This window comes from Oncorhynchus keta, chromosome 9 (assembly GCF_023373465.1).
Source record: "Oncorhynchus keta strain PuntledgeMale-10-30-2019 chromosome 9, Oket_V2, whole genome shotgun sequence".
NCBI lineage: Eukaryota > Metazoa > Chordata > Actinopteri > Salmoniformes > Salmonidae > Oncorhynchus > Oncorhynchus keta.
The window spans coordinates 8,090,458-8,109,017 of NC_068429.1; the positions used below are offsets into that span (position 1 = coordinate 8,090,458).

At 44.9% G+C, this 18,560-nt stretch overlaps 2 protein-coding genes across 51 annotated transcripts in view; both read right to left on the bottom strand.

Annotated features, from left to right (window-relative positions):
* Nucleotides 1-1,705: 1,705 nt before the first annotated feature.
* LOC127931876 (uncharacterized) lies at nt 1,706-3,003 on the bottom strand. The gene is made up of 4 exons (XM_052526017.1): nt 2,515-3,003; nt 2,051-2,128; nt 1,934-2,011; nt 1,706-1,894 (listed from the first exon to the last, which is right to left on the bottom strand). The coding sequence occupies exons 1-4, from the start codon at nt 3,001-3,003 to the stop codon at nt 1,706-1,708; spliced, it is 834 nt and encodes a 277-aa protein (XP_052381977.1).
* A 5,124-nt stretch (nt 3,004-8,127) lies between these two features.
* Nucleotides 8,128-18,560, bottom strand: part of mvb12ba (multivesicular body subunit 12Ba) — a 56,832-nt gene continuing 46,399 nt past the window's right edge. For 3 of the 50 annotated variants that reach the window (XM_052525082.1, XM_052525033.1, XM_052525083.1), the window contains 6 exons: nt 18,280-18,339; nt 10,944-15,229; nt 10,785-10,890; nt 10,361-10,731; nt 9,725-10,307; nt 8,128-9,516 (listed from right to left, as the gene is read on the bottom strand). In XM_052525082.1, coding sequence (XP_052381042.1) covers nt 15,143-15,229; nt 18,280-18,339 — 147 coding nt within the window. In that variant the 3' untranslated portion in view covers nt 8,128-9,516; nt 9,725-10,307; nt 10,361-10,731; nt 10,785-10,890; nt 10,944-15,142. Of the gene's footprint in view, nt 9,676-9,724; nt 10,308-10,360; nt 10,732-10,784; nt 10,891-10,943; nt 15,230-18,279; nt 18,340-18,560 lie in introns of all 50 variants that reach the window. The other 47 variants (XM_052525051.1, XM_052525046.1, XM_052525058.1 and 44 more) reach the window with 47 other exon arrangements.

The window sequence follows — 18,560 nt, forward strand, 5'->3', positions numbered from 1 at the left end:
AGTGCAGTGGGCAGCTGGGAGGAGGTGTTCTTATTCTCCATGGACTTTACAGTGTCCCAGAACTTTTTTTGAGTTAGTGTTGCGGGAAGCAAATTTCTGCTTAAAAAGCTAGCATTGGCTTTTCTAACTGCCTGTGTATAATGGTTTCTAGCTTCCCTGAACAGCTGCATATCACGGGGGCTGTTCGATGCTAATGCAGAATGCCATAGGATGTTTTTGTGTTGGTTAAGGGCAGTCAGGTCTGGGGAGAACCAAGGGCTATATATGTTCCTGGTTCTAAATTTCTCGAATGGGGCATGCTTATTTAAGATGGTTAGGAAGGCATTTTAAAAAAATAACCAGGCATCCTCTACTGACGGGATGAGATCAATATCCTTCCATGATACCCCGGCCAGGTCGATTAGAAGGGTCTGCTCGCTGAAGTGTGAAGATCAAAACATCAAATCAGGAAGTTAAAGCTTGTTCGCAAATGGGTCTTCCAAATGGACAATGACCAACTTCCAAAGTTGTGGCAAAATGGCTTAAGGACAACAAAGTCAAGGTATTGAAGTGGCCATCACAAAGCCCTGTTCTCAATCCTATAGAACATTTGTGGGCAGAACTGAAAAAGCTTATGTGAGCAAGGAGGCCTTACACCAGCTCTGTCCGGTGAATTTTGACCCATTCCTCCTCTTATTGTGGGAAGCTTGTGGAAGGCTACCCGAAACATTTGACCCAAGTTAAGCAATTTTAAGGCAATGCTACCAAATAGTAATTGAGTGTATGTAAACTTCTGACCCACTGGGAATGTGATGAAAGAAATAAAAGCTGAAATAAATCACTACTATTATTCTGACATTTCACATTCTTCAAAATAAAGTGGTAATCCTAATTGACCTAAAACAGGAAATTGTTACTAGGATTAAATGTCAAGAATTGTGAAACTGAGTTTAAATGTATTTGGCTAAGGTGTATGTAAACTTCCGACTTCAACTTCAAGTTTTTCAAGTTTTTTTTTTTTTCAATACATTTACAAACATTTCTACAAACCTGTTTTTTGCTTCGGTCATTATGTGATGTATTGTGATGTCATTATGGTGTATTGCGTGTAGATTTATGAGAAAAAAACAAAACAATGTCATCCATTTTAGAATAAGTCTGTAACTTAACAAAACCTGGAAAAAGTAAAGGGGTCTGAATTCTTAACTGTATCCGTGCCATTATAGTGTCTGTGATCGCAATTTAAACGTAGCACATTTTCTTCATGATTTTGGCTGATCCCTCCTGATGACCCGGTTGGACATGACTCCAACATGGTCACCAGGGAGGGATCAGCCAATGAAGTTGGAAGATCCACCCAGTTGACTATATTAGAATGGTTGAAACCCTCAGCGGCGCTGCCCCTGCTAATACAGCCTTTTGGCTACTAGAGGATATCATTCTATGTTCAGCTTTTTATTTCATTTTTTTTTTACATAGACACTGCCACTATCATTAGCATTTCCCAAAGTAACTTCAAAAGTTATCGACGCAGAGACAATACCTTGGGATGAATTGGGCATGAAATTGAAAAATGCTAATATCAGGTATTAACTTGTTTGTTTTTTTTTCAGTTGGAAAATGGCAGTCAAGTTAGCAGATGTACATAGCACACGCAGTGGCTCGGTAGGCACACTCTATATTCTGTCCATATGACATTTTGTTTGGACCATCCAGATTTGTAAGTTCAGCTTTGGTGGTTTTCTGAATATGGCAATGATCTCATGTACCTCTGTGCTCCTCTGAGCCATGGCAATGATCTCATGTACCTCTGAGCCATGCCAATGATCTCATGTACCTCTGTGCTCCTCTGAGCCATGCCAATGATCTCATGTACCTCTGTGCTCCTCTGAGCCATGCCAATGATCTCATGTACCTCTGTGCTCCTCTGAGCCATGGCAATGATCTCATGTACCTCTGTGCTCCTCTGAGCCATGCCAATGATCTCATGTACCTCTGTGCTCCTCTGAGCCATGCCAATGATCTCATGTACCTCTGTGCTCCTCTGAGCCATGGCAATGATCTCATGTACCTCTGTGCTCCTCTGAGCCATGCCAATGATCTCATGTACCTCTGTGCTCCTCTGAGCCATGCCAATGATCTCATGTACCTCTGAGCCATGCCAATGATCTCATGTACCTCTGTGCTCCTCTGAGCCAAGGCCAATGATCTCATGTACCTCTGAGCTCCTCTGAGCCAAGGCCAATGATCTCATGTACCTCTGAGCCAAGGCCAATGATCTCATGTACCTCTGAGCCAAGGCCAATGATCTCATGTACCTCTGAGCCATGCCAATGATCTCATGTACCTCTGTGCTCCTCTGAGCCAAGGCCAATGATCTCATGTACCTCTGAGCCATGCCAATGATCTCATGTACCTCTGTGCTCCTCTGAGCCAAGGCCAATGATCTCATGTACCTCTGTGCTCCTCTGAGCCAAGGCCAATGATCTCATGTACCTCTGAGCTCCTCTGAGCCATGCCAATGATCTCATGTACCTCTGTGCTCCTCTGAGCCATGCCAATGATCTCATGTACCTCTGTGCTCCTCTGAGCCATGCCAATGATCTCATGTACCTCTGTGCTCCTCTGAGCCATGCCAATGATCTCATGTACCTCTGTGCTCCTCTGAGCCATGCCAATGATCTCATGTACCTCAGTACTCGTCCGAGCCACGCCAATGATCTCATGTACCTCAGTACTTGTCCGAGCCACGCCAATGATCTCATGTACCTCTGTACTTGTCTGAGCCACGCCAATGATCTCATGTACCTCTGTGCTCGTCTGAGCCACGCTAATGATCTCATGTACCACTGTACTTGTCTGAGCCATGCCAATGATCTCATGTACCTCTGTACTTGTCTGAGCCATGCTTATGATCTCATGTACCACTGTACTTGTCTGAGCCATGCCTATGATCTCATGTACCTCAGTACTTGTCCGAGCCACGCCAATGATCTCATGTACCTCTGTGCTCGTCTGAGCCATGCTAATGATCTCATGTACCTCTGTACTTGCATTGAATACTGTCATTCGTCACTATCCTCTGGTAATTATCAAATCGTCGTACCTTTCATGTAGAGACAAAACGAACACTTAAACGCCTGTATGCCTCTAGGCAAGACTTTTCACAACAAGCAACATTATTAAACTTACATATAACTTAGACGAAACACTGTACTAGACTACGTAAATATAGAATTGTAAAAATTGTAAAATAAACATTAAGAAAAGTAGGCTCAAACGCATAACATTATGGCCTTAAGTTATACATATCAGAAAGGTACCTCGCACTATAACAGAGAAACTATTTAATATGACCATATATTATGCAATTTAGCGAGCAATTACACATTCATTTTACAACTACGTTGAAAAAAATGTTTAACTATGAAAGTCAGTTAAGAACAAATTCTTATCTACAATGACGGCCCACATCGGCCAAATCCAGACCTGGACGACGCAGGGCCAATTGTGCGCCGCACTTGGGACTCCCCAATCACGTCCGGTTGTGATACAGCCTGGAATCGAACCAGGGTCTGTAGTGACGCGTCTAGCACTGAGATGTAGTGCCTTAGACCGCTGCGCCACTCAGAAGCCCTGGTAACTGTCCATAACATTAGCCCTCTGACTAGAACTGTACCCTGACCTTTTCACTGATGTATGCATGAGCTCAGCTCTTATATCAGGCCCTTTTTGTATGTTGTTTTGTGATGAGACACCCCTTGGCTCGCGTTAAAACGGACTGCTCTTTATGAAAACTAAGGGGATTTTCTGTGTTCTGGAACGAATAGAAAAACGCAAGCTTCAAAAGAGTCCACCAACCATAAAAGATACGAGCTAATGGAACTCTGCTGTCTTTGGAGCTCATTGTAAACTTGTGACAGCAATTCACCCACTTTCTTTCCATGACGACGGTATGACAGTGGTAACGAGGAATCACAATTACTTACAGGCCCGATTGTAAGATTTGAGAAAGGGTTAGTTAGATGACTAATTTTAGTCGATAATTAGTTCACTCGTAAACTTATTCTTCTTGTAGGCTAGCGAGTAAACCTCATTACAATGTGTTTTTGATAAGATTAATTAAAAAAGCTAGTCTTTCCATCCCTGCCAATTGTCAAGATGCACTCTTAACCTTGCTACTGTGCTAAGATGTGTGGTGAACATATTGGCACAGAGTGACTGACATGCATCATCCAGGTGAGTGTGACATGTTGCACGAAACCTGGATGATGGTCAGCCAGGTCCATAATTATCGACACTCTTGAATAATGAGCAAAAATAAATAAATACTGCTATATTGTATGCTCCAAAAAAGAAGTATTTGTTTTCACTAATACAATCATTCAGAGAGATTCAGAGAGATTGTTAAACAAGTAATAAAACCAATCTTTAAAAAAAGGGTCAAAATGACTGGTACCTGTTTTAATACAGCATCCATCCAGATCCTTCGCCTGCACCTAGGAACTACCCTCTTCAATTCAAACCACAGGTTTAAGTCCAGAGACTGAGATGGCCATTGCATTCGTTTTAGAGTAATTACTGACAATAGAACATCCTGACAATCCATCTCTTCTGTCTTACTCATCCCGACCACACACAGAGAGAGAGAGAGAGAGAGACACAGAAACAGAGAGACACTATTTGAGTCACTCACTCAAAAAGGTGACAGACCCCTCGCACCTTGCCATGGAAATGAAATGTCAGCATACAAGCATTTCTCTTTTCTTTGTGGAAAATGTAGTTTCCCAACTAACCGACCCACTACCTCTTATTTCTCCACCCGTTTTATTCCTACCCATCCTTGTGTGTACTTGGCTGTGTGCTTAGGGTTGTTGTCCTGCTGGAAGGTGAGCCTTTGTCCCAGTGTGAGTTCCTGAGCGCTCTCGAGCAGGTTTTCATCAAGGAGCTCTCTACACTTTGCTCCATTCATCTTTGTCTCCATCCTGACTAGTCTCCCAGTCCCTGCCGCTGAAAAACATCCCCACAGTATGATGCTGCCATCACCATGCTTCACCGTAGGGATGGTGCCAGGTTTCCTCCAGATGTGATGCTTGGCTTTCAGGCTGAAGAGTTCAATCTTGTTTCTCATGGTCTGAGTCATTTAGGTGCCTTTTAGCAAACTCTAAGCAGGCTGTCACGTGCCTTTTACTGATTAGTAGCTTCCATCTGGCCACTCTACCATAAAGGCCTGATTGGTGGAGTGCTGCAGAGATGGTTGTCCTTCTGGAAGGTTCTCCCATCTCCACAGAGGAACTCTGCAGCTCCGTCAGAGTGACCATCGGGTTCTTGGTCACCTCCCTGACCGATGCCCTGCTCCCCCGATGGCTCAGTTTGGCCGGGCGTCCAGCTCTAAGAAGACTCTTAGTGTTTCCAAACTTCTTTTATTTAAGAATGGTGCCCTTCACCAGATGCCTCAACACAATCCAGACCTGTGACACAATCCTCTCTCTCTCTCTCTGAGCTCTACAGACAATTTCTTTGACCTTGTGGGTTGGTTTTTGCTCTGACCTGCACTGTCAACTGTGGGACCTTATATAGACAGGTGTGTGTGCCTTTCCAAATCATGTCCAATCAATTGAATTTAGCACAGTTGGACTCAAGGATGATCAGTGGAAACAGGATGCACCTGAGCTCAATTTCAAGTATCATAGCAAAGGGCCAGAATACTTATGTAAATAAGGTATGTTATTTTTATATATATATATATATATATGCGAAAATGTCTAAACCTGTTTTTACTTTGTCATTTTGGGATATTGTGTGTAGATTAAATTTATTTTTAAAAAAACTCAGCAATCAAATTTTAGAATAAAGCTGTAATGTAACAAAATGGAAAAAAGTAAAGGGGTCTGAACTTTCCAAAAGACACTGTATATTTTTTCAAACTAGACTCATTGGATCTGACGTTGCCACGCGTTACACTGCAGATACACAGCCACGGTGCAAAAAGTCTCAGCGATAGATATCTGCATGGACCTGCTTCATCCTGCTGCAGCATGATAGCAGTGGGACAAACACAAAACAGTAGAGACGTTTGGCCTCACACTTCGCCCTCTTAGTTGTGGAAGCTGGCCAGATATTACCGTTTTACTTTGTGCAATGCTGACTTTTTCATTGATAGCTGTTGGCTCCTGTGCCCCTCGAACCGCCAGCGTCTCCATGTTGGCAGCCCTAGTTTCCCTTGTGGATGCTCAGCCCTTTACTGAGCACATCTGGCTCTGATGAAAGGAGCAAGACGGCTATAAAATGTCCAGAAAGCATAGCACCTCCAAGGGTGTGTATTGTCAGCACACCTGTCGTGAGACCTTCTCTTTTCAATTGGCCATATCCTGGCCACTCTTTCCTGCAAATGTATGGACAGCCCAGTTAGTTATTAAACTTTTGATGGAGAAAGGATGCCATCTTTCATGACAGTGGCTCAGAGGAACTCCACCTGCTGGCCCTCAACCGTCGTTTCAGACAACACGCCACTTCATCACGGATCCCTCTCATTTTCTGAGCAACAACGTGGTCCTGAGGGAGCGTCACCCGGCAACAACGTGGTCCTGAGGGAGCGTCACCCGGCAACAACGTGGTCCTGAGGGAGCGTCACCCGGCAACAACGTGGTCCTGAGGGAGCGTCACCCGGCAACAACGTGGTCCTGAGGGAGCGTCACCCGGCAACAACGTGGTCCTGAGGGAGCGTCACCCGGCAACAACGTGGTCCTGAGGGAGCGTCACCCGGCAACAACGTGGTCCTGAGGGAGCGTCACCCGGCAACAACGTGGTCCTGAGGGAGCGTCACCCGGCAACAACGTGGTCCTGAGGGAGCGTCACCCGGCAACAACCTGGTCCTGAGGGAGCGTCACCCGGCAACAACCTGGTCCTGAGGGAGCGTCACCCGGCAACAACCTGGTCCTGAGGGAGCGTCACCCGGCAACAACCTGGTCCTGAGGGAGCGTCACCCGGCAACAACCTGGTCCTGAGGGAGCGTCACCCGGCAACAACCTGGTCCTGAGGGAGCGTCACCCGGCAACAACCTGGTCCTGAGGGAGCGTCACCCGGCAACAACCTGGTCCTGAGGGAGCGTCACCCGGCAACAACCTGGTCCTGAGGGAGCGTCACCCGGCAACAACCTGGTCCTGAGGGAGTAAAAAAAAACAAGCCAGGAACAACCTTCCCCAAAACCTGACCCCTTCCATCGCACCCCCAACCATCAAACAACCACCCTCCTCGGGGGGTAGTTAGGGAGGCAGGTTCCCCAGGAGTCTGTGCGATGGCCGCTCCTTTGATCTCACCAGAAAGGAATCCATTTGTTTTCCTGCTCTGGCCACTTAAATGACATTCCCAAGGCAAGGCAACGCCAGAGCCTGGCCGGTCATCTCTCCTCAACATCTGCCCATCAGAGGGAGGGATCAGCTCACACCTTGCGTCATCACAACCCAATCGTCCTAATCGGCCTCACATGGCCACCAGCAGAAACCTTGATGATGAAAGGGGGAGATTTTTTTTTTTTTTTTTACCTAAATGGGACCCTTCTGGTTAAGTAGTAGGGAACAAGATTTAAAAGTGAGATGCCATTTTGTAGTTAGTTTTGATATTCGTTGCTCCAAGTTCAGTTTGAAGTCATTGAGACAACTTTCACACTGTATTTTAAAGCTGCAATCTGCAGTTCAAACAATAACGCAGTCAAACCACCACTGTTTTGGTAAAAAAGCTAAGGAATGGGGCTGGAGAAAAAGTAACCACTCAAATTCATAGAGAGAGCACTGGATGCAAGGGCTGATGCAATGACCGACCAAACATGATATCAAAATGATAGTTTAAACCATGTTTTTAAAATGAAACAAGTGTCACAATGTACAATGTGGTGCAAGGTGTAATCCGATGTAGTTGAATTTAAATCTTTATTCCAATACCCTTTTCTCTCTAGAAGTGTACGAAATACCACAACACCATGATGCATTACAGAACCATACCTCTCAGGCTGCATACATATTGTGCTGGGGCGGGTTGTACCTGGTCGTCTGACAAAAATACTGTCACAGCACTGGATATAATTGTAATCTTACTGTTAAATGTAGTCAACATATCTCTTGTTTTAAAATCAGAGACAAAATCAGCCACCATTTTTAAAAGTTTTATTCAAAATGTGTTAATACAGACAGACAAACAAACAAGCACACTGATTTGTCAATATTAAAAGACAATGTTAAATAAATTAATACAAATGATAATTACTTTTCTTTATAATTAGTTATCATTTTGAAGAGATGCACTGACTTGACATTGACTAAAGTAATCCATGGTACCATTACACTTAACCCAGTACGCTGGCATACAAGCAACATGCAAAAGTCTGCCTGACAAACTTCCATGTCATTTCCATGGGACCCTAAGTCCATTCTCTGCAGAAACTCACATCGGATAAGATGAAAGAAGATTTCTATTTTTGGTGACCAAAAAAAGAAAATGGAGAGGAATCAGAAGTCAAAGACAACAGAGGTCTTGACAGGTATATGGCATCATGACAGGCACTCTGCGTTTCTGATTAAATGTCTTCATAAAGATGGTAAATATCTCATTAAAAAAAAATGGGATTAAAAGTAGTCTATATCCAGGGAAAGGACAAATTGCTTCCGTTAAAGGTACAATTTGGTGACAGTGGGCTGTGCGTGCCAGATTTCTCTGTTGCCGACACATCTTGAGAGGAAAGTAACTTGTGGGTTTTGAAGTAGCTAGTTAAGAGGTCTCTCTCTGTTGTTTTACTAGTCGCCATTAAAACGACTGGGGTGGTACCGAGATGAGAGAACCCGCATGTTTGCACACTGTCTGATAACTAATGATTTGAGGGAGCGAACCGACCACCAAAAAAAAAACTAAAAATAACATTTATAGAATGGAAGGAAGTAATGAAGAGCAGTGGGTTGAAATTGAAATCAAATGTAGGATGCTTCTGTGAAACAGTCAATAAAAAGGTTGGTCCTGTGGATTAGTCACCAGTAGTTTGGTTGGTACTCTGTGTAATCACACACAAACAAATACACCTCAATGACACACAGGGTAAACATTTTAACATACGACTGCCATAATAATAATAATAATGGGTCCATATCGATTTAACGGTTTGATCCCTAACAGATTAGGTTTTGTAACTGGGATACAAGGTTTGTCATATAAAAAAATAAACAAAAAAAAACTGGTCTAACATCACGTCTTTATCAATTTTCAAACAGAAATTGGGTGTGCCTTTGGTGGTTCATCGACGTGACATTCTGGTCAAGGAGCGCTGCGACAGACTTAGCTAGCCACTCGTAGTTAGTAACTCCTCCAGACGTAGCTAGTTCGTTATCTAAGCTAGCCACTCGTAGTTAGTAACTCCTCCAGACGTAGCTAGTTCGTTATCTAACCTAGCCACTCGTAGCTAGTAACTCCTCCAGACGTAGCTAGTTCGTTATCTAAGCTAGCCACTCGTAGTTAGTAACTCCTCCAGACGTAGCTAGTTCGTTATCTAACCTAGCCACTCGTAGTTAGTAACTCCTCCAGACGTAGCTAGTTCGTTATCTAACCTAGCCACTCGTAGTTAGTAACTCCTCCAGACGTAGCTAGTTCGTTATCTAACCTAGCCACTCGTAGTTAGTAACTCCTCCAGACGTAGCTAGTTCGTTATCTAACCTAGCCACTCGTAGTAACTCCTCCAGACGTAGCTAGTTCGTTATCTAACCTAGCCACTCGTAGTTAGTAACTCCTCCAGACGTAGCTAGTTCGTTATCTAAGCTAGCCACTCGTAGTTAGTAACTCCTCCAGACGTAGCTAGTTCGTTATCTAAGCTAGCCACTCGTAGTTAGTAACTCCTCCAGACGTAGCTAGTTCGTTATCTAAGCTAGCCACTCGTAGTTAGTAACTCCTCCAGACGTAGCTAGTTCGTTATCTAACCTAGCCACTCGTAGTTAGTAACTCCTCCAGACGTAGCTAGTTCGTTATCTAAGCTAGCCACTCGTAGTTAGTAACTCCTCCAGACGTAGCTAGTTCGTTATCTAACCTAGCCACTCGTAGCTAGTAACTCCTCCAGACGTAGCTAGTTCGTTATCTAAGCTAGCCACTCGTAGTTAGTAACTCCTCCAGACGTAGCTAGTTCGTTATCTAAGCTAGCCACTCGTAGTTAGTAACTCCTCCAGACGTAGCTAGTTCGTTATCTAACCTAGCCACTCGTAGCTAGTAACTCCTCCAGACGTAGCTAGTTCGTTATCTAAGCTAGCCACTCGTAGTTAGTAACTCCTCCAGACGTAGCTAGTTCGTTATCTAAGCTAGCCACTCGTAGTTAGTAACTCCTCCAGACGTAGCTAGTTCGTTATCTAACCTAGCCACTCGTAGTTAGTAACTCCTCCAGACGTAGCTAGTTCGTTATCTAAGCTAGCCACTCGTAGTTAGTAACTCCTCCAGACGTAGCTAGTTCGTTATCTAACCTAGCCACTCGTAGCTAGTAACTCCTCCAGACGTAGCTAGTTCGTTATCTAAGCTAGCCACTCGTAGTTAGTAACTCCTCCAGACGTAGCTAGTTCGTTATCTAAGCTAGCCACTCGTAGTTAGTAACTCCTCCAGACGTAGCTAGTTCGTTATCTAACCTAGCCACTCGTAGCTAGTAACTCCTCCAGACGTAGCTAGTTCGTTATCTAAGCTAGCCACTCGTAGTTAGTAACTCCTCCAGACGTAGCTAGTTCGTTATCTAAGCTAGCCACTCGTAGTTAGTAACTCCTCCAGACGTAGCTAGTTCGTTATCTAACCTAGCCACTCGTAGTTAGTAACTCCTCCAGACGTAGCTAGTTCGTTATCTAAGCTAGCCACTCGTAGTTAGTAACTCCTCCAGACGTAGCTAGTTCGTTATCTAAGCTAGCCACTCGTAGTTAGTAACTCCTCCAGACGTAGCTAGTTCGTTATCTAACCTAGCCACTCGTAGTTAGTAACTCCTCCAGACGTAGCTAGTTCGTTATCTAAGCTAGCCACACGTAGTTAGTAACGCCTCCAGACGTAGCTAGTTCGTTATCTAAGCTAGCCACTCATAGTTAGTAACTCCTCCAGACGTAGCTAGTTCGTTATCTAAGCTAGCTACTCGTAGTTAGTAACGCCTCCAGACGTAGCTAGTTCGTTATCTAAGCTAGCCACTCATAGTTAGTAACTCCTCCAGACGTAGCTAGTTCGTTATCTAAGCTAGCTACTCGTAGTTAGTAACTCCTCCAGACGTAGCAAGTTCGTTATCTAAGCTAGCCACTCGTAGCTTGTCAGTAACTCCTCCAGTATGTGTTGACATCATTTAACAGGATTTGTTTTTGGACGGAAGCTGTTGAGATCCATAAGAAGACCTTTCTGTAGCCAAATATCTTATTTCTCCATGTTGTTTAAGCAGTAAATTACCTGGTATGGTCGTGCATTGATCAGTTTAAACATGTTTTTTTTGTTGTTGCTTTTTTTTAGGTCCAAAATTGACCTTTTTTAAAACACCAGTTATCACCAACAGGATCCTCAGAGCCATAATGAATTCACAAGCATTTACAAATGAAGAGTTCCCAGGAAGACAAGACAAAACGTCAAATCGTACAGGCTCTACCTCCGGTCGTACAGAGCTTCACGTTGTTTGGGTGGTTCGATTGTTAGTTGACACTAAAATATACATTTTGAGGATTTAACTAATAATATAAACGGTGGAAGCTTCTCGTCGTCAACTTAAGTTTTGTTTAATGGTGGGATGACAATCATTCAAAGTAGAATAACCCAAACTCCATCCAGGAGAGAAGAGTTGCAAATCAAAACAACATGTAAATATCTACAAATCCCAGCTGAGCTACAGCCGGTTGAACAGTATCTCATAGCTGGAAGGAATCCGCGGCCGTCTTAAAAAAGGAGTCCATGTTGAAAACAATACAGGACTGAACTTGATCTCACATTAAAAAAATGTTAATACACAGACAAATCATATTAGTTAACAATGTATTTTTTTTTTATCATGACCATCTGAAGATATTTACACGCCACAGTTCAGATGTAGAAGTACAGGTGTAGGTTACCATGACGCAGGCAGAACAAAACAAGCTGTAACGTGGGAGCATTTTACAAGCATCGTTTTTGAATGGACGTTTGGTCTAGTTGAACTAGCTAAGCTACTTAGCATGATCACAATATATAGGCAGTGCAATAACACAATCCATCTCTTTCTTTTTTACATTGATTTGACTTTTTTTTTTTTGATTTTCTGAGAAATACAACACTGAAATGTATTGGTCAATTATTCTGGGGAGAGAGGGGTCAGAATACTCCTCAGACCTTAAATGAGCAATTAGACAAAAGAGAAAATAAAGGGCAGTTTTCCCCCCAAAAGGGCACCAAGAGCTGCTCTGAGGAAACAACTTCTGCCAAGCATAGAAAGATCAATTAAATGATGTTAAAACTGGATGCTTAAACTACAGCGATAGAATACATCAGTACCAGGAATGCTAGAAAATGAAAAAAAGGTTCTCCAGAGTTGACATGATTTTCTAGGCAGTGTTTAAAAAGGCTTATGTCGTAAAGGAGCAACTCTGGACGCCATTTAAGACAAATACTGTTGTAGGAAAAAAAAAAAAACGTTCTCAATATATTAATACCATCAATATCAAGCAAGTGTGGGTAAAAGAATGACAAGCAACTACAACAAACTAAAAGTCATATCAATGAGTGGTTTGATCACAGTTGAGGCAATAAGACAAAAACAAACAAAAAGAGACTAAAGTGTTTGAAAAAACACTATCACAGAAGATGTGTGTTTCCTGATAGTTTGGAGTGTGTACGGTGGGGTCGTGTTCAACAGAAAGAGAACCGTTTTTGAAACCGGAAGGTACTGAAACTGAACACAGCTTTCAGTTGTTCCCTGTTGCAAAACATTTTTTTGATATGGTGAACACAAACCCAAGGTTTTTTAGAGGGAATTGTGTAAGAGTTTGGAGAAAACTGAGGAGATGGGGGTGTTATTAGTTATAGCCCCCCTATGCCAATGGACAGGCAAAACATCAGGAACACTTTATTAAATTACAATTAGTCGTTTTTGAAAATACAAAAAAATGCAGACTGTTTAGAAGAACACACATATCACCTTTATGCGTGAAACAAAAGACCGTTACTTGAGCCCAAATTATTAAGTGTGTTCTTCTTGATACAAGAACATCCCATTTAGTTCAAAACACATATTATACATGTAATTAAAAACACTTAAATCTAATTTTGTTCATTATTAAGAAAATGAAAGTGGCAAATGAATACTTTCACAATGCTGGCCATTGTAACCTGACTAGAGAAAGACAGGGCTCTCATTGGTAACTGGCTCCTTCAAAACAGTACATTTCTGTCAAAACTCATTCCGCAAGAAATAGAAAATACAGCTTTTAAAAGATAAGAAATACTAAAACCATGACAAAAGACTGAGTAAAGCCACAGTGAAACTGTAACAGATGCAAACATCTGGCTTTGAAAAAAAAAAAAAACACACAAAAAAACACACAACAAAAAAAAAAGTGTTGTTGTCCAGCTAACGGCAAGACCTTACCGACTGTAACAGTCCATTTACTTAGTGGTTCTGATTTTAATCCAAGGAGCGTCTCAGACCAGAAAGCACAACGATGGAGCCGTTGAAACGTGACACAAACAACCGAGGCGAAGAGGAAGAACGACGAGAGAAATAGAACAACCTCATAGCATTTGGTGAACTTGTCCAAATCAATATCGTTGGGGGACATTTATTTTACAGTGACATGTAAGCTGGCTCCTCTTCCCGGCCTTACATCTAGTGTACAGGGAGGTGGGTGGGGACTGTAGTCAACGACTGGCTACGCTGCTCTTTAATGCAGAAATATCCACAGACGACCAATGGAACGAAGGCGAGACCAGCGGGTTACGCACTGCTTATATCCAATAGGGTATTATAGAGCACGGTTTGTTCCAACCACCCCAAGTCTCTGTGGGCGCTTTAAAGTTTCCCGAAAGGAGGGATGGATCAAATGTGCATTTCTAGACTAAACTGGTGCCTCTGCCATTATGGTTCATGGGTTGAATGGGCAAGCCTTGCTCTCTCTCTCTCCTCCCTTAACCACCAAGGGTCCAAAATCACACAACCATCAGGTTCACAGGTCTTTCCATCCTGAATGCACTGCGGAACCTTAATGCATCAACGGGTCCCTTTTTCCCATGGATCGTTTCCCTCCTCAAATAAGCAGTACTGAACTTTAAAAACGAAGAAGAAGAAACGACTGGGCAACCAAAGGACTTCTGTTTGTTCATTTTTTTTTTTTTCTTTTTCAAAAGAAAAAAGGACCATCCATTTGGACAGTGGACCAAGCTGTCCCAATGACCTTGTTTGGTAGGAGTGGAGGGAGGAGTAGTGGGAGGAGTGGAGGGATGCAGACAAGGAGGAGTGGAGGGAGTAGTAGTGGGAGGTGTGGAGGGAGGTGTGGAGGGATGCAGACAAGGAGGAGTGGAGGGAGGCGAGGAGGGAGTAGTAGTGGGAGGTGTGGAGGGATGCAGACAAGGAGTGGAGGGAGGCGAGGAGGGAGTAGTAGTGGGAGGTGTGGAGGGATGCAGACAAGGAGGAGTGGAGGGAGGCGAGGAGGGAGTAGTAGTGGGAGGTGTGGAGGGAGGAGTGGAGGGATGCAGGCCAAAGGGAGAGAAGGAGACATTAGTTTCCTCTGTCGCTCTCTTTCTCTGGCTTGGTTTGTGTGGGATGGTTCTCAGTAGTAGTAGTAGTAGTAGTAGTAGTGTAAGTCTCTCCTCCTCTCCTGCTGGAGGACTGAGGGAGGCTCAGACCTCTGTAGGGAAGGAGGGAGAGGCTCAGATCTCTGTAGGGGAGGAGGGAGAAGGAGGGAGAGGCTCAGGTCTCTGTCGGGGAGGAGGGAGAGGCTCAGATCTCTGTAGGGGAGGAGGGAGAGGCTCAGATCTCTCTGGAGGGGAAGAAGGAGAAGGAGGGAGAGGCTCAGGTCTCTCTGGAGGGGAAGAGGGAGAGGCTCAGGTCTCTCTGGAGGGGAAGAGGGAGAGGCTCAGGTCTCTCTGGAGGGGAAGAGGGAGAGGCTCAGATCTGTGTGGGACTGGGGGGCTCAGAACTGTGTGGGACTGGGGGGGTGGCTCAGGCCTCAGAGCCCAGGGAGATCCGTGTGGGACTCGGGGGAAGCCTCGCTGCTGCGCTGTGCTCTGTGCGGAAACTATACTCGTACTGAGAGAAAAGGTAGACGGAGAGAAAGATAACATGTCATCAACTATTCACAGGACAACATTAAATACATTTATGAAGCATATTTAGTGTGTTTGTTTAACACAGCGTTGAAAACTGTTAGGGCCACCCATTAGTCTCACGCAGTTACCCGTCTCTGACTGGATCTTTGGTCAAAGTGTGCCCCCTTGTGGCGAAAACCAGCACAAATTCTATCCACCACGAAAATACAATGTCGTTCCTCACTGATAGATGCCTGAGGTCTGGACTCAAATCGAACTCATTTAAATCCAAAACAAATGCTTATTAAAATGTTGAATTAAGAGAGTTCAATAGTGTTTTGGGTTAAGAGAGGACTGCCAACAGTGTGTTGCAATACCTGAACGCCCCCCCCCCCCAAAAAAGATCTATTACAACAAACTGAACTAAACAATTCAACTAAGATTACATTCCAAGTTTAAAATGAAATAATTTCAGTTGATTTGCTGTGTGGTAAGAAAGCAGGGCACTAGGTGATGCTGTGTGACCTCTAGTTGACAGATCTCCTCCATACCACAGGACTAAGGTTCACCAACCTTAGTCTTAACCCTGACCCTTTATTTATTACCTTACTGAAACTAACCCTTGTCTCGACTGAGACTCGCCTGGTCCGGTCTACAGTCTCGACTGAGACTCGCCTGGTCCGGTCTACAGTCTCGACTGAGACTCGCCTGGTCCGGTCTACAGTCTCGACTGAGACTCGCCTGGTCCGGTCTACAGTCTCGACTGAGACTCGCCTGGTCCGGTCTACAGTCTCGACTGAGACTCGCCTGGTCCGGTCTACAGTCTCGACTGAGACTCGCCTGGTCCGGTCTACAGTCTCGACTGAGACTCGCCTGGTCCGGTCTACAGTCTCGACTGAGACTCGCCTGGTCCGGTCTACCGTCTCGACTGAGACTCGCCTGGTCCGGTCTATCGTCTCGACTGAGACTCGCCTGGTCCGGGTCTCGACTGAGATCTGGTCCGGTCTCGACTGAGACTCGCCTGGTCCGGTCTATAGTCTCGACTGAGACTCGCCTGGTCCGTCTCTGAGATCGTCTCGACTGAGACTCGCCTGGTCCGGTCTATAGTCTCGACTGAGACTCGCCTGGTCCGGTCTATCGTCTCGACTGAGACTCGCCTGGTCCGGTCTATCGTCTCGACTGAGACTCGCCTGGTCCGGTCTATCGTCTCGACTGAGACTCGCCTGGTCCGGTCTATCGTCTCGACTGAGACTCGCCTGGTCCGGTCTATCGTCTCGACTGAGACTCGCCTGGTCCGGTCTATCGTCTCGACTGAGACTCGCCTGGTCCGGTCTATAGTCTCGACTGAGACTCGCCTGGTCCGATCTATAGTCTCGACTGAGACTCGCCTGGTCCGATCTATAGTCTCGACTGAGACTCGCCTGGTCCGATCTATAGTCTCGACTGAGACTCGCCTGGTCCGATCTATAGTCTCAACTGAGACTCACCTGGTCCGATCTATAGTCTCAACTGAGACTCACCTGGTCCGGTCTATAGTCTCAACTGAGACTCACCTGGTCCGGTCTATCGTCTCAACTGAGACTCACCTGGTCCGATCTATCGTCTCAACTGAGACTCGCCTGGTCCGATCTATAGTCTCAACTGAGACTCACCTGGTCCGATCTATAGTCTCAACTGAGACTCACCTGGTCCGGTCTATAGTCTCAACTGAGACTCACCTGGTCCGGTCTATCGTCTCAACTGAGACTCACCTGGTCCGGTCTATCGTCTCACCTGAGACTCGCCTGGTCCGATGGGTATGTGGTTGAGACAATATTGTTTCTCTGCCATGTTCATTCGCCGACATTCCAGGTTAAGACATTTGTTTTTATGTCTGTTCCCCTTTCCATCTCTCCCTCATCCCTTGTCCATCATCTCCCTCATCCCTTGTCCATCATCTCCCTCATCCATCATCCCTCTCTTCCTCATCCATCCTCTCCCTCTCTCCATCATCTCCCTCATCTCTCTCTCCCTCATCTCTCTCTCCCTCATCCCTCTCTCCCTCATCCCTTGTCCATCCTCTCCCTCATCCCTCCTCTCCCTCATCTCCCGTTGCAGCCCCCCCACAGGATGAAGACGTCAACTCAAATTGTGGGCTAATCAACACTTAAGAGACACCAATTACTTATGTTCGCCAGTTCCTCTAGTCATTGGGGAAATGGGAGCCTAATGGCTGGAACCGCCCCAATCCGAAGCAATGAGGGGAGAAAAGCATGTAGCACCAGCCCCCCCCAAAAAATATATATATAATTGGCTGCTGTATATGATTACAGGATCCATTCTCATTACTGGATCATGCCTTTTAATTTCCTCAACAGGTCTTCCCTTAGTTACTGTATGCAACCCTTCCACAGGGCAAACAGCACAGTTTGAGTAGAGAGTAGAGGGCGAAATAGGTCAAATTACAGGCCTCTAGTGGACAGTTGGAGAAATACAGCGACACAACATTGCTGAAAATGCTGCCTTCACAAAGCACTAACAAATAAGCTATGCACCTCCTCTCCATACTTATTGAACTCATTTTCTCTGGGTTCCTTCCATTCCACTGATCATGTGGATTAGACACTATGACTTACTTTGAGCCCTCGCACACTAGGTAGGGGCAACGTCTGCTCGTTTATTATTATTTTTTTATAAAGAGGGACAAACACACCCTTGGCAATGCTCAGTGCTCTGACAGAGAGAGGCTTGGGTGTGGTTTAATTCAGAGAGGGCTCATCTCTGCCTGAAAAGCCCCTCTAAACTCCACGTGTAAAACCCCCTTTTACATAATCAACAAGAAGTGTGATCACCCTGCCTCTATCAAAATGCTAGAACCCGTTTTGAAGGCAGTCGATGATGTCATATGTCAGTGAACATGGCGATGTGAGTTTAGCCCGGTCCCCAGGCTCGGTTTTGTGGAGTCTTGCCAACTCCTATGGTGTTCGGCATGACAACGACCACAGGAGTTGGCACAAACAGATCTGGAACCAGGCTAGTACGAGTTAGCCCGGGGTGAGACGGTGTACTCACCTCTTTCTCAATCTCCGTCAGCGACTTGATGGTGATGCCCATCAGATCCACCTGCTGCAGCTGCAATACAGATGGCCGACAAGACAGGAAGTTGACAGGCTGAGCGAGCATGTTGAATGCATGGAACACAGACTTCTTCTCTCAGTCTGTGCCTACTCTTCATCAACCACTTTCACACATACTCGAGCAACAATCTTATCAAGCTGATATCTACATCAGAGGCAAGAATATTGTCCGTTGCATTTAGTTCTCTCTTCACAACTATGATGCTCAACAGTCAA